Source organism: Puma concolor, chromosome D2 (assembly GCF_028749965.1).
Source record: "Puma concolor isolate L17-30 chromosome D2, mPumCon1.1.hap2, whole genome shotgun sequence".
NCBI classification, from domain to species: Eukaryota; Metazoa; Chordata; class Mammalia; order Carnivora; family Felidae; genus Puma; species Puma concolor.
The window spans coordinates 11158373-11174281 of NC_141677.1; the positions used below are offsets into that span (position 1 = coordinate 11158373).

General features: G+C 41.4%; 1 protein-coding gene across 4 annotated transcripts in view; it reads right to left on the reverse strand.

Moving 5' to 3' along the window:
* The window catches only part of RYR2 (ryanodine receptor 2), a 760386-nt gene that overhangs the window by 117816 nt on the left and 626661 nt on the right, over positions 1 to 15909 (reverse strand). For all 4 annotated transcript variants that reach the window (XM_086679587.1, XM_086679586.1, XM_086679585.1 and 1 more), the window contains 4 exons: positions 15300 to 15620; positions 13966 to 14206; positions 13280 to 13367; positions 9670 to 9762 (listed from right to left, as the gene is read on the reverse strand). In XM_086679587.1, the coding sequence (XP_086535713.1) occupies positions 9670 to 9762; positions 13280 to 13367; positions 13966 to 14206; positions 15300 to 15620 (743 nt within the window). The remainder of the gene's footprint in view (positions 1 to 9669; positions 9763 to 13279; positions 13368 to 13965; positions 14207 to 15299; positions 15621 to 15909) is intronic.

Here is a 15909-nt window from a genome sequence, read left to right on the forward strand (position 1 = left end):
AAAGGGTTAGTATCCAAAATCTATCAAGAACTTATCAAACTCAACACCCAAAAAACAAATAATCCAGTGAAGAAATGGGCAAAAGACATGAATAGACACTTCTCCAAAGAAGACATCCAGATGGCTAACAGACACATGAAAAAATGCTCAACATCACTCATCATCAGGCAAATACAAATCAAAACCACAAGGAGATACCACCTTATACCTGTCAGAATGGCTAACACTAACAACTCAGGTAACAACAGATGTTGGTGAGGATGCGGAGAAAGAGGATCTCTTTTGCACTGTTGGTGGGAATGCAAACTGGTGCAGCCGCTCTGGGAAACAGTACGGAGGTTCCTCAAAAAACTAAAAATAGAACTACCCTACGACCCAGCAATTGTACTACTAGGCATTTATCCAAGGGATACAAGTATGCTGTTTCAAAGGGACACATGCATCCCCCTTGTTTATAGAAGCACTATCAACAATAGGCAAAGTATGGAAAGAGCCCAAATGTCTATCGATGGATGAATGGATAAAGAAGATGTGGTATATATATTCGATGGAGTATTACCCAGCAATCAAAAAGAATGAAATCTTGCCATTTGCAAGTACATGGATGGAACCAGAGGGTATTATGCTAAGCGAAATTAGAGAAAGACAAATATCATATGACTTCACTCATATGAGGACTTTAAGACAGAGAACAAATGTACACAAGGGAAGGGAAGCAAAAATAATATAAAAACAGGGAGGGGGACAAAACAAAAGAGACTGTTAAATATGGAGAACAAACAGAGGGTTACTGGAGGGTTTGTGGAAGGGGGGGATGGGCTAAATGGGTAAGGAGCATTAAGGAATCTACTGAAATCATTGTTGCACTATATGCTAACTAACTTGGATATAAATTTTAAAAATAAATTAAAATTAAAAAAAAGAAATCTAACCGAAAAATAAATAATAAAAATGACTGTAGGGGTGCCTGGGTGGCTCAGTCAGCTAAGCACCCGATTTTGGCTCAGGTCATGATCTCGTAGTTCATGGGTTTGAGCCCCACGACGGGCTCTGTGAGGACAGCTCAGAGCCTGGAGCCTGCTTCGGATTCTGTGTCTTCCTCTCTCTCTGCCCCTTCCTTGTTTGTGCTCTGTCTCTCTCTGTCTCAACAAATAATAAATGTTAAAAAAAAATTTTTTTAAATAACTAAAAATAAAAAAGAATCCCAAGAAACTCCAGCTGCCAAGCCAGTCGGTGCCCATCCTCCAACTCTATCCCCTACGACCTTCCTGGAACTCATGGGTCATGCCAAAGGCTGGGGGCAGGGCAGGAGAGCTGGGGGATGAATTGAAATCCATGCAATCCCACGTGGCCTTCAGAAGAACCTCCTCCTGTGGATCCAAACCGGCTAGAGATGTTCCTGTCACTCCTCTCAAGCCACCTTGTCTGTCTGTTCAGTTTAACTGCTGATGCCTCTCAGGCAGTGGGTTTGTTCAAACTGAAGCGCAAGAGAATTATAACGTATAGGGTCATATTTAACAAGTAAGGAAGACTCATACATAGAATCTGATGAATAAACTCCTATCTTACTGTTAAAAAAAAAAAGGAATATATAGCTTATTTTTGTTTGATAGATGCTTGGTTTGAAATATACACATGCTCTCACTCTCACACACACGAACACAGTGTATATAAGACTATTATAAAATATATTAGCCTTTTATGCAGTCTTCAAACACGTCTCCCTAGAGCATTAACCCCTCTCTAGTGGAAACAGATGTAATATACTAACTTGTATAACATAAATATTCAGGATTATATCTCTGGACGGCCTGTTCACATCTGAGTAGTGCCATGCTACCTCAGGGTTCTTTTGGGATTTTGTTGAATTTTATGTTCATGTGTCAGGGTCACTTTCAATGCTGAATCTAATTTTCACTGGGTAGTAAGTGTCATTCTTTCTATTAACAGGGCATATGCTAATGTCAAAACTAAAATAATTGTCCCATATCCACTGCTTTGTGCTTGTTAAATTTCTTTGTAGCAATAACACTGCAGATATCTTCATGACAGTGACATAGTGTAATAGTTTCGGTCTACTGAGAAAAAAACAGAAGAGAACTTAACATACAAACAATATGCTTTCCCTATGTTGCTATCACAACATGATGTTAAAAGAATTTTTTCACATTATGTAGTAAAATAATTGAGTCATCATGAAGTAATGGTGCCTTATATATTGTTAATTATATTATGTGATATATTTACTATGACACATATTATACAGAGAGTATATGTTGATATATCAAACCTATAATATTTGAACCACAGCAATAAGAATTATATTCAGTTTCCAACGAAATGGACTTACTGCATGGACCCTGTTCTTATCTGTACCAATTCATAAGAGATTATTTTCAGTAAATTTGGTGGAAAAAAAAAACCCATGAATAATTATTTGTGCTATTAAATTAACCCATAAAAATAATGGATCAGTGGTTTTAAATGAGCTCTTTGCTCATTTAAAAATGAAGGAAATGTAACCACAGTGATAAAAATAATTATCCAAATGAGGAACCAACATCCTAAAAATTAAACAAACTGATACAAATGATTGCAAACATATTTCTATCCAATTCTGGTAATTTAGTTTCAGCAAAACAATATCATACAATACATTAATGTCTAAATTTTGTTGGTGTTATGGTTTTCTTGACCCTAACTTGTAAAGATTTTTGGTTTTATGGTTGTATAAGTACAAGGGGCTTATACCTGGTTTGATATTTATAAATATTCAAGTGACCCTACAATAAGACTAATTGAAATCAACACTAAGGGCAATTATAAACTGCTCCATTTTGAGAAACACTTAGATAAATGAACTCCTCCTTATGCTCAAATAATAATCTTGCATTGTATACCACAGGAAATCTATAAACTGAAAAGAGAAATTAACACATCTTTGAACACTTCCAGTGATGATATAGTCCACTTCCACTATAAAGAAATGAAATCTACAATCAAATACGCTTACGTACGACTATATCAATCGGGGTTTTTTTTTAATTTTTTTGATGTTTATTTATTTTTGAGACAGAGAGAGACAGAGCATGAGCAGGGGAGGGGCAGAGAGAGAGGGAGACACAGAATCTGAAGCAGGCTCCAGGCTCTGAGCTGTCAGTACAGAGTCCGATGCGGGGCTCGAACTTGTCAACCGCGAGATCATGACCTGAGCCGAAGTCAGACGCTCAAGTGACTGAGAGACCCAGGCACCCCTATCAATTGGGTTTGTTTGTTTGTTTGTTTGGTGGCTGTTTTCTCACCAGACTATGAGCTCCATCAGGGCAGGGGCCAAACTTGGTCTGCTCCTTTCTATTCATTCATTCATTCATTCATTCATTCACTCTTCATTCATTCACTCACATACTCATTATTTATTTTAAAGAGTTTTTTTAATGTTTTTTTAAATTTATTTTTGAGAGAGAAAGAGAGTATGAGCAGGGGATGGGCAGAGACAGACAGAAACACAGAATCTGAAGCAGGCTCCAGGCTCTGGGCTGTCAGCACAGAGCCCAACACGGGGCTCGAACCATGAGATCATGACCTGAGCCGAAGTCGGCCGCTTAACTAACTGAGCCACCCAGGAGCCCCATAAGAGTTTTTTTTTAAGTTTATTTATTTTGAGAGAGTGAGAGAGAATGTAAGCAGATGAGGGGCAGAGAGAAAGGGAGAGAGAGAATCCCAAGCAGACTCCGGACTGTCAGTGCAGAGCCTGATGCAGGGCGCGATCTAGTGAACCATGAGATCATGACCTGAGCCAAAATCAAGAGTCAGATGCTTAACCAATGGAGCCACCCAGGGGCCCTTCCAGTGTTTAGAACCAAGCACTCCGTCTTGTCCCTAGGAGCTGCTCAATAATTTGAGCAGAACTGCTAACACTACTGAATTTGCATGATATTTCATTTTCAACCAATTCCTAACATTCGAATCAGAGGTGAATTTGCAACAGCATGGTCGATATGGGCATCATATTTAAACAGAAAAGTAGGGTCAGCTGATCCCCGTCACGAATCAGTCTCTTTCTCCCTCTCAGGCACACACACGCATACACACACACACACACACACACACACACAGAGCCCTAACAATTTCACCTAAAATAAAATTTAATACAGGATCACGAAAAAGGGAAGACTTTTCTAATAGTCCTACAGTGAAATAGCCTCCCCAAACAAAACAAAAATCATAGATATTTACTAATGTTTTTTCAAACAAATATTTCAGATATATTAATTATAAAAGTGAGTCTCATCACATCAAAAACACAAGAGATGACAAATGCCGGTGATTATATGGAGAAAAAGAAACCTGTGCTCACTCTTGATGGGAATGTAAATTGGTGCAGCCACTGTGGAAAACAGTATAGACGTTCCTCAAAAGTTAAAAATAGAACCACAGGACGCAGCAATTACACTCTTGGGTATTTAGCAAAAGGGAATGAAAACAGGGTGTCAACATGTCTGCACCCTCCTGTTCACTGCAGCGTCAGTCAAAACAGCCAAGATATGGAAACAACCTATGCATTCATGCATGGATATATGCACACAGTGGAGTGTTATTCAGCCATAAGAAAGAAATCCTGCCATTTGCAACAACACCGATGAACCCTGAGGGCATTATGCTAAGTAGACAAGTTAGAGAAAGACAAATACCATATGATACCACCTATATGTGGAATCTGAAAAAGCCAAACTGATAAAAACAGAGAGGAGAGTGGTGGTTACCAGGGGCCGGGAGGTGGGGACAACAGTGACATGCTAATCAAAGTGGACACATCTCCCATTATAAGATAAATATAAGTTCTGGGGATCCAACATACAGCAGAGTGATTGTAGCTAATGATCGATCCTGTGTTGTCTACTTGAAAGTTTCTAAAAGAGTAGATCTTAAGTGTCCTCACCACAGGAACAAATGGTAATTATATGACATGATGTTAACCAATGCTACGGTGATAATCAGGTTGCAATACAGAAGTGTATCAAGTCAATCTGTTGTTGATTTGTTCACCTGACACTGCACACTGTTCTATGCCAACTGTATGTTAATAAAGCTGGAAAAGATAGTGAGCCTAGCTTTAAATAAATAAGGCCAGGTGCTACATTTCAACAGGAACTGAAATCTTAAGAAAAAATAGGACAGAATTCTATAACGCAATAGGTAAAACCCAGTATTTTTTTTCTCACATCAACAAACTAACAAGAGTTTGTAACAGATGCTTTGTTTAAAAAAAAATTATAGGGGCGCCTGGGTGGCTCAGTCAGTTAGTTAAGCGTCTGACTTCAGCTCAGGTCACGATCTCACGTTCCGTGAGTTCGAGCCCTGCGTCGGGCTCTGGGCTGATGGCTCAGAGCCTGGAGCCTGCTTCTGGTTCTGTGTCTCCCTCTCTCTCTGCCCCCCCTCCCCCCACATTCATTTTCTGTCTCAAAAATAAATAAACGTTAAAAAAAATTAAAAAAAAATTATAATCTTTATTTTTGAGAGAGAGAAACAAGAGTGTGAGCGGGAGAGGGGCAGAGAGAGAGGGAGACACAGAATCCAAAGCAGGCTCCAGGCTCTGAGCTGTCAGCACAGAGCCCGACGCAGGGCTTGAACTCAGGAACTGTGAGATCATGACTTGAGCTGAAGTCAGCTGCTCAACCAACTGAGACACCCAGGCGACCCATGGATGCTTTTTGTATACGGGTTTTTTTTGGTGTTTTTGTTTTTTAAGGTTATGTATTTATTTTGAGAGACAGAGGGAGTACAAGTGGGGGAGGGGGCAGAAAGAGAGAGAGAGAGAGAGAGAGAGAGCGAGAGAGAGAGAATCCCACCCTGGCTCCACTGGCAGCACAGAGCGCAACATATGGCTCGAACTCACCAACCGCGAGATTATGACCTGAGCCAAAGTCAGACGCTTAACCGACCGAGCCACCCAGGCGCCCCTGCGTATGTTTTTAAAACAAGTCATGCCATTAAAAACTTCAGCAATGCTGGCAATACAATGATGCAACATTGGTACCAATGCAACAGTGAGTCTGGAAAATCAACAGTAAAATAAGACACGTACACATGCCCAGGTTAAGGACCAAATTTCAAACTCTTTAAAGTCAAATCTTAGATTTATCCATATTAATTAAGTAGCCACCATGCACCAAGCGCTGCATCGAGCTTTCAAGTTACCATGTGAATAAAATATGGTCCCCGCCCCTGCAGAATGTTGGGTCTTAAAGAAGTCACAGGGGCTACCGCCCAGAGAGCTCAGGGCCAGGCTGTCACCGAGGGCTAAGAGTAAGAGAAGGGGGCAGAAGGAAACCGGCTTCACCGGAGGGGAGCATTCACCAGCCTACACGTTAACAACTGGGTGAAGTACACTCATATGCACTTGCTGTAGACAACACCACTTCCCAGGCTTCAGACAAAGGCACAGCAGGGCTTCCGTGTCCCACACAGGTGGTCACCCCCTCCTTAGAGCATTACGGCCAATTTCATATGCACTGGCCTCTCTCTGCCTGACGGGCTACACACATTTTAATTCAAAATGAGGTCCTCAATCCCAGATTACCATAATCCAAATTGGTCTGCTGGCTTCAATCATATTTCCATATTTTATCTATAATTACCCGCTTTCTATATTATCTTCTAATTTTAGAAATGGTACTCCATTTCTAAATGTTGGTGGTTCAGTTGGTTGAGCATCTGACTCTTGATTTGGGCTGTGGTCATGATCTCATAGTTCATGGGTTTGACCTTGCATCAGGCTCTATGCTGGTGCTGCAGAGCCTGCTTGGGGTTCCCTCTTTCTCTTTTTCTCTTTCTCTCTCTCTCTCTCTCTCTCTCTCTCTTTCTCTCTTCTCTCAAAATAAATAAACTTAAAAAAAAAAAAAAAGAAAGAAATGGTACTCCATACAAATAGCAATCGTTCCTGCTTGGATGTCTGCTTGAAGACTGATACATAACAATATGTTGTTTGGTTTGTGTTTGGGTCTGAATCTCCATTCAAAAGAGTTTCTTTCTCCTTCTGCACTCCAGGGGAGTGGATCTCTGGGCCACGGTGATGTCTCAGGCAGACAGTTTGAGGCTTTGTCAGAGGAATCCCTGAAGCCTTCTGGATCCTTCTGTTCCCAGCTCTGCATGGGGGAACATGTCTCTGTCCATTTCAGCTTCAGATGTAAGACCTACGGCTACCTTCCTGTTACCCATTCCTGGCACTAGACCTGAACAGTGCAGCTTTTGGGAAAGATGTTACTCATCCCTTTGCTACATCCTGCTTTGGGGCCCTTCCTGCCATATGGGGTTAGCAGAGCACCTCAATGGTATGATGGAAGTAGAACTATGATGCTACTTTGGCCAACACAGTGACTCTCAAATCTGTGCCAACGCTGAAACACAAAGACATCATGATTCTTTTGGTGAAACAATCATGTCTTAAACCAGCCTGGGTGGCTTAGTCGGTTAAGCGTCTGACTCTTGATCTCAGTTCAGGTCATGATCTCATGGTTTGTGAGATCAAGACCCGCATAGGGCTCTGAGCTGACAGCGTGGAGCCTGCTTGGGATTTTCTCTCTCCTTCTCTCTCTGCCCCAACCCTGCTCATGCACACATATGCATGCACTCTCTCTCTCTCTCTCAAAATTAATAAATACACATTTAAAAAAGAAACTAGAAACATTACTTCTAGGAAAAATGTTTATGGTATGTATGTGATACAAAAGCTCAAGCACACATGTAGACAAAAACGACGAGACGTAAGAACAAGAAGGGAAAGCATGATCACTCATTTCTAAGTACTTCATCAATATTGCTGTTATTTGTTATATATCTTGTTTCACAGCGTTAGCAGTCATATGGTAAAAAGACTGAAAGGCTTGAGAAAATTTAGGGGGTGGGGTGCGGGCATTAAGATGCTTCTGTCCATTTTTGCATTTTTTTCCCCTGAAAATGGGAGTAAATGTTACTCTTGGTCAGTGTGTACAGATGCCCTAGTGTGGCTTATAGGATGTGCAGCACACTGAGCGTATGCTTTGAGAATCACTGGACTACAATGAGGAAAAGGAGGGAAGAAGATGTCTTTGTAAGGGTGTGCAGACCTCTGATCATACGACTTTTCGTTTATCTCAAGTTTCATGATACACCACAATCACCGTCATCCTCCCAAACTTAACACTGACTCCTTGGGCCCTCTCTCTATACCTTTGTTAACAGCGTCCTATATCGACAACATGCTGTCAAAGCAGAGAAATTCACTAATGGTTTTCGGCTCAAAACATCCGTGAGACATGTGCTTTTAGCACAGCATCTCCTGACAGAGCATCAGCTCACTCTCCAGGCTTGCTGACAGTCCAGAGGGGAGAAAAGTTCTCATCTTTTATGTGTGGCAAGAGCACGGTCACGCAAATAGCCTACTGTAGTTGGGGACAGACATTGCAGGCATGCAAAGCTTCAGTTACCCTTAGCTTTTAGTTCCTCCGTAATCGTGTCAAATGCATGCGTTTAAAACCCTAAAAAAGACTAGGAGCAATGAGGGATGCTATTCAATCGTCCCAGTGGTCACCAACAAAGCAGGTGACAGGCACGAGTCACTCCTAGGGTTCAGGGGAACAGGTGTCCCTGCCAAGGAAACGCCACCCCATAACTGACGGAGTTAGAGACTGATTTCCTTGGCCAGACTCACACTATGCTGCATCCCTGGCCACCTGGCAGCATACTTTCGGTTTTACATACTTTCTGTGTCTGTAATCTGTTCATTTTCTTATTTCGTGGTAATTCAAATAACAAAGGCATGGATCTTTAAGTGTTTGGAGAGGTCCTCCCCTCCCTAACATGAGTGACACAGAAGACAAAAATTTAGAGGCATCCCCCCACATCTCCTATGTGAGAACCTGGAATTCATCCATGTGGTTCTTAAACAATGCGGCTAATTATTCTGATGTCCAAGAGTGTGTGTGTGTGTGTGTGTGTGTGTGTGTGTGTGTGTGTGTGTGTTTGCAGGTGGGTGGGTATGTTAAGCATGCCTTTTCATTCTGAGACTTTGATGTCTTGGGGTCTTGATGATCCTTGATCGCCCCTCCCAAAGCTAGTCATTTCCTACAGATAATAAACGACTTTCCTGCAAGCATGCCTTTCATAGATCGACCGACCAACCCAGAGTCCTATATTCCCCAACCGCCTCCTTTACCTGGGCCTCCATCCACTTGCCCTAATCGCCCCAGGGCTACGTACCCCAACTAGGGACACTCCTTACACCCCAGAGACCACTGAAATTATGCAAACTAGCCAACTCTGCTTTGCCCGTCCAGTCCCACAAAAACCGTAATACAGGTTCCTGCCCACCTTGTCCCCTTGTTCCCTCTGCCACAAGACCAACAGTGCTTTGCCACATGTCCCCCCCATATGACACGCCTTCTGTTTCTAGGAAACTGTGAGTAAAAACCTCTTCCTTCATGAAAGTCATTTCTGGGTCTGTCTAATCATACCTACTCACATCCTAGGTTTCCTTAAAACTGTGTGTATGCATATGTGTTTAATCGGTAAATAGTATTACAAAATCTATAAAATCTCAGTTATACATCCTCAAAAGATCTAAAAGAAAATCAGCAAATGAAAGTTACATTCAGACATTTTCTAGAACAGTACAACGTATTATACTAATACCTTTGACATCTTTGACTTGGTGTCCGTAATAAGGAAAGACATATTGTTGATTTCATTCTGTACCACAAAGTTCTGCTCTTCTCTTTTGAAATTCTGAGAAGGTGCAAAGAAAATTTCAGTTAAAACCACACAGATAAGAAGCCCATGTAATCAAGAGGTTACACAGGACCCAAAAGTCTTTACAAAGAGAAGTAGTAGTTTGATACAGATTCAATAAGAAAGGGAGCAAATATTTGTTATGTATATAATGAGAGTGCTTGGCGTGGGGCAACAATTCTGGGAACTAGATACAAATATGTAATGCTTCAAAGGCGGGAACACTAAGATCCAGAATATTTTAAGCACCAAAGTCACACACCTACCAAGGGATAGAATCAGTACTCAAATCCCAATGTAGCTGGCGAAAGGCACAGATTGCTTCTTGGAAGAAACACGGGGCGTGCACAACTATGATGTAGCTTTCCATTCTGCCAGATATTTTATCTACTTTTTCAAATACTATTGACGTTACTTTATTCATGTTCAATTCAGGAGTGGGAGAACACAGTCAAAGTCAACTGTTTGAGGAGTGGTAGTGAAGAAAGCAAACACAAAATGAAAGTAGAAATAATCAGAGGTTTAAAACAAATTAAAAATCTAAGCACATGCCTTCTTCCTCTTTTTTTTTTCTTTAATGTTTATTTATTTTTGAGAGAGAGAGAAAGAGACAGACCACAAGCGGGGGTGGGACAGAGAAACAGGGAGACACAGAATCTGAAGCAGGCTCCAGGCTCTGAGCTGTCAACACAGAGCCCGACGCGGGGCTCAAACCCACGAACTGTGAGATCATGACCTGAGCTGAAATCAGACGCTTAACCCACTGAGCCACCCAGATGCCTCAGCTTCTTCCTCTTTTGGATGAGCAAAACTCAAATAAAATAATTTCCTAGTAAGCATCCAAAATGTTAACAATTGATGAGTAATAACATATTTTGTGTGAAGGACAGTGAAAAGACCAAGCTTCGACTTTCCTTCAGCTCACGTTAACCTTCTAATCTTACTATTCATAACAACATGGTTGCTCATGAGTTTCATCTTTAAATATTTGGGTAAGAATATATATGACACACACTAACAGATTTGTGTTTTAAATATACCCATGAGATTCAAAGGGTGCCTGGGTGGCTCAGTCAGTTAAGCGTCCGACTTCAGCCCAGGTCATGATCTCATGACTCGTGAGTTCGAGCCCGGCATTGGGCTCTGTGCTGACAGTTTGAAGCCTAGAGCTGCTTCGGATTCTGTGTCTCCCTTTCTCTCTGCCCCAACCCCGCTCATGCTCTGTCTCTCTCTCTCTCAAAAATAAATATTTTAAAAAAAAATTTTAATAAAGAAAAAAAATCCCATGAGATTCAAAAGTACATATTCATATTTTTTTCTTACTCTTGAAATTATCATTAGACAGTCATCTAAAAATCTACTGATGATGATAAATACTCCTCCAAATACTTGTTCCAAAATTATGTCTTGCATATAAATTTAAAGAAGCCTTTTTTTGGTATTTTGGTGATTAATGAAGTTGAAGAGTCTCAGTTCTTCAAGGGAAAATATGCAGGTTTTAGTTTTCTTAAGTGATTCAGTCCTGGGCTCTGGATTTCAAATATTCCTTGAAAAGCACCCTGAACCATCTAATGCACCCCTCAACATGAGTTACATAGGATGAGAAATCATTTGCTTTTGGGGCGCCTGGGTGGTGCAGTCGGTTAAGCATCCGACTTCAGCCAGGTCACGTTCTTGCAGTCCGGGAGTTCGAGCCCCGTGTCGGGCTCTGGGCTGATGGCTCGGGGCCTGGAGCCTGTTTCCGATTCTGTGTCTCCCTCTCTCTCTGCCCCTCCCCCGTTCATGCTCTGTCTCTCTCTGTCCCAAAAATAAATATAAACGTTGAAAAAAAAAATTAAAAAAAAAAAAAAAAAAGAAATCATTTGCTTTTTATCTAGAGGAACATAAAGACCTAAATGAATTTTAGGCACCACAGAAAATCAAAGTCAATGTGAAATACAAATGCATATATTAAAAAGGCCATTATTTCATATATTATTTCAGTGTGCTTATATTTTTTGATGTATGTTTTTACATACATCTTGATATCAAGTTTGACAGACTCCTCAGAGGCAGGCAACAAATATTATGCATTATTGTAGACATTAAGTGGGAAATTTTTTTTTTTTTTAAATATGACATTTCCAAAATAACAGGATTTGGATAACAATCTGACGAAATAAACAAGGAAGTTTTCTCAAATAATGGAACTGAGGTTGAGGATTCTCTTTCTTGGAGTCTCACATTTACAAAGTGCCACAGAATCGTAACTGAGACAAAAATTCTAAGATTTTGAAATAATCTGGGACGATAATCAATGTTCACTGAACCCATTTTCTGCGAGTTATTCAAAATAATTATAGAATGCTCTCGAGTTCTTATTATTAAAACCTTTTTCAGACTTAAAAACATATAGTTCCACTTGCAGGATACAAAATAGTGAAAACATTCACTAAAGATGTACTTTATAATTTCTTTTCAACAGGATTCCGAGCAGGGACTGTATTTTATTCTAACGTGTACGTGAAACTAAACTCCTGTAGAAACAAGAGTGTGTGAAACAAATTTAAAGAAGTAGTATCTTGGGGCACCTGGGTGGCTTAGTCGGTTAAGTGTCTGACTTCGGCTCAGGTCATGATCTCACGGTCCGTGAGTTCGAGCCCCGCATCGGGCTCTGTGCTGACAGCTCAGAGCCTGGAGGCTGTTTCGGATTCTGTGTCTCCCTCTCTCTCTGCCCCTCCCCCGTTCATGCCTGTCTCTCTCGGTCTCAAAAATAAATAAACGTTAAAAAAAAATTAAAAAAAAGAAGTAGTATCTTTAACAAGTAAACAAATGTATCTTGTGATTGAAAAACACAAGTCCATCCTAGCATTTCTCAAACTAGGCATCATGCGTGCTCCCGGGGGCTCAGCAAAACACCTACAGGAGGGAAGCCTAGAGGAGAAAATGCCACGTCCCTGTGTCCCCGTTACCCTAAGATTTAGAGGCAAACAGAAAAAAGCATTTATGGAGTGCAACTAAAAACCCCTCAGTGACTTTTTTTTTTTTTAATACAAATTACCAAACTCCAAATGAAGGTTTATAGTGCTTCAAACTACCACGGGGAATGTGTCCTGTCTCCACACCAGTTAAGGGATACCTAGGAGGCTAGCTTGAGAAACACTGTCACAGGCATTTACTAAAGGGACTGGTCACAGGCATTTACTAAAGGGACTGGAAAATTGGTTGAAAACTTGAAAGCCCTGGGGCGCCTGGGTGGCTCAGTCGGTTGAGCATCCGACTTCGGCTCAGGTCACGATCTCGTGGTCTGTGAGTTCGCGTGAGCCCCACGTCGGGCTCTGTGCGGACAGCTCAGAGCCTGGAGCCTGCTTCGGATTCTGTATCTCCCTCTCTCTCTCTGCCCCTCCCTAGCTTGTACTCTGTCTACCCCTCTCTCAAAAATAAACAAACATTAAAAAAAAAAAGAAAACAAAAAAAAAGAAAACTTGAAAGCCCTTAAAATAAACCAAACCGGAAGCCATATTTTTCTACTTACGTGGGATTTTGACCAGTAGATAAACACTTCGGCCACCATGCGGAAAAGGTCCTCTGCTTCTGGGTTAGGTTCTTTTAGCCACTTTGCCCTGGATCACATATAAATAAAGTGGTGTCTCAGTTACTCCTTCCACTTGATTTTTTTTTTTTAAATCACCCACTCAGGGGCGCCTGAGGGGCTTAGCTGGTTACGCATCTGACCCTTGATTTTGGCTCAACTAATGATCTCATTACTTGAGCCACATTGCTCCCCCACATTGGTCTCTGAGCTGGGATTCTCTTTCTCCCTCCCCTACTCATGCTGTTTTCTCTCTCTCACTCTGACAATAAATAAACTTAAAAAAAAAAAATCACCCGTTAAGTTAAATTTCAAACCAAGCAAACTAAGGGCAAGTGTGCTGTCCACAGAGGCCCTAGATGGCCACTGGAGTACATCTGTCTTACACTTAAAGCAATTTAAACACTGTAACTATCAAACTGCTAACTTTTGCAGAAGGCAGACTACTAATGAGATCTCCCTTTGTCAATTCGAGATGCTTGGTGAAAATTACCTTGTCTATACACATCTGGTTAGGTCACAATCACGCACCAGCTCATCACCAAGCGAATGAAGCCATTCATCAGGACACACGAACCCAGCAAGGTCATGACTGAATTGGAGAAATGAATCCCTTGGGAACAGTGTACCTGTTATAGTCCACAAATCTAATCAAGAGCGGGTAGAAGGCATAGAGATCTCTGGCCAGAGTGGTGAACTCATCGAGAATGAGAAGCTCTGCCTCAGACATATCCCCCCTGGCCTCAGCTTTCAGATGGTCCTCCTCTGACACCACCATCGCTGCTTTTTTCTTGAGTTTCTCCATTAATGGCAAGAAATGAGTTTTCAGGAGCTGAGGTTTCACTTTATTTATAATGGGCTGTGAAAATACTGTTTGAAGACAGACATTAATATTCTGTTCTGCATCAACAGGCATTAAAAAGAAGACAGATTATAATTACAACTGTAGCATGATTTTGCCCCGCCCGCCTCCCCTCCCCCAGCACAAGGCTTCTTTCAGGATTCAGCCCATGCCTCAGGCGTTTTTCTAGTCCCAAACCTAATTACACAGTTGCTGTTCAAAAATGATTACTGAATTGAATTTGATGTGCTTTCTTGTTTTTTTTTTTTTTTAATTGGCAGCTAATTTGGAATGGGGGAAAAAATGTTCATTCACTTTGGAAATCAATTATTTTCACAAAAAGAAGAAAAAATCCCCAAATGGAAAACGTTCTTCTGGCTCTTTCTTTACAAGGAGTAGGCACCACTGAATAATCACGAGCCTACATACAGCCATCCGCGTTGGCTTCCCCAGCCTTGTCCCAGTGGGAGACTCAGACTGCACAGGTCATTTATTTATTTCTGAATTTTTTAAACACCCATCTTGTCCATCCTTGAAGCTGGTCCACATTGTCCGAGGTGGGAGGCGCAAAGACAGACAAATGTAGATTCTTGACTCTGTTTTGGTTATCCTCTCCCCACTCCTGATAAGATGAATCGCTAAAAGGGGGTTGTTTCAAAATCCAGTTTTATTTTCGTCTCTGTCTACAGAACCATTAGTTTTTGCTGCTGCACTTCCTGATCAGTCTTACAGAGACCGTCCATTCAGGAAAATGTCTACTTATTTAAAAGTTGTATCAATATGACAAGTCACCTGATGCCTGATCAAATCTACATTTTTTTTATTAATTAAAGAACAGCGTGATAGAAACAATATTTTTAAAGATTTTTTGAGCACAGAAGAAAATATTAATGAGGCCCAAGATAGGAAAATTCTAGTAGTTCTGTATTTCTTTTCATTTTAAAACGTTCTTTTACTTAGGAAATCTCTACACCTAACGTGGGGCTCAAACTCATGACCTGCGAGGATCAAGGGCCGAATGCTTTACTGACCAAGCCAGTCAGGTGTCCCTAGTCTTCTGTTATTTCAAAGACTTTTGGAAATGAAACAAATTCACGTGATGCATCCCTCTCCAATTCTTACCTGCTAACCTCTTCATCCAGGCTCCCTCATCAATTCCCAGGTTATTATATATGATTTTCAATATATTCCCCAAGAGCGTGTTCATGTGCTCGGAGTTCAGGGCGGTACAGCACATTTCAGCCCTTTCTGGATTATTTTCAGGTCCGTGCTCCCACCAACGAGACATGTAGCTGCAAAGCATGGGCAGTATGACTTCCATGACGTGTGGCATCTGTGTGTAGCGAATGCCGGACTCAGCTAATTCCACAATTTCTTCCATGAGTTTCTCCAAAGACGGTATATTTGGGCACACATCCTCCACGTTAGTTGGCAAATTCAGAGCTAGAGAAACACACGTAAGAGTGAACCGCGTTCAGTGAAAGGACGGACTTACGAGGACGGCCACACTTCCACTGTGTATGGCAGCCACAAGCAGCCATCTTGCTCTGGGCTTCAGAGCTCGGCAAGACCCGGCGGGCCTTCCACCGGCTCCCTCTCTTTACTGGTGGCAGCTATATCCAAAGTTCTCTCTTTTCCCCAAGTTCCTATCTTACCACCACGCCTCACTCCTTTAAGATCAGAAAATGACCATTTCTTCTACTTCAGAGCAAACCAGAATATCAAAGGTCTC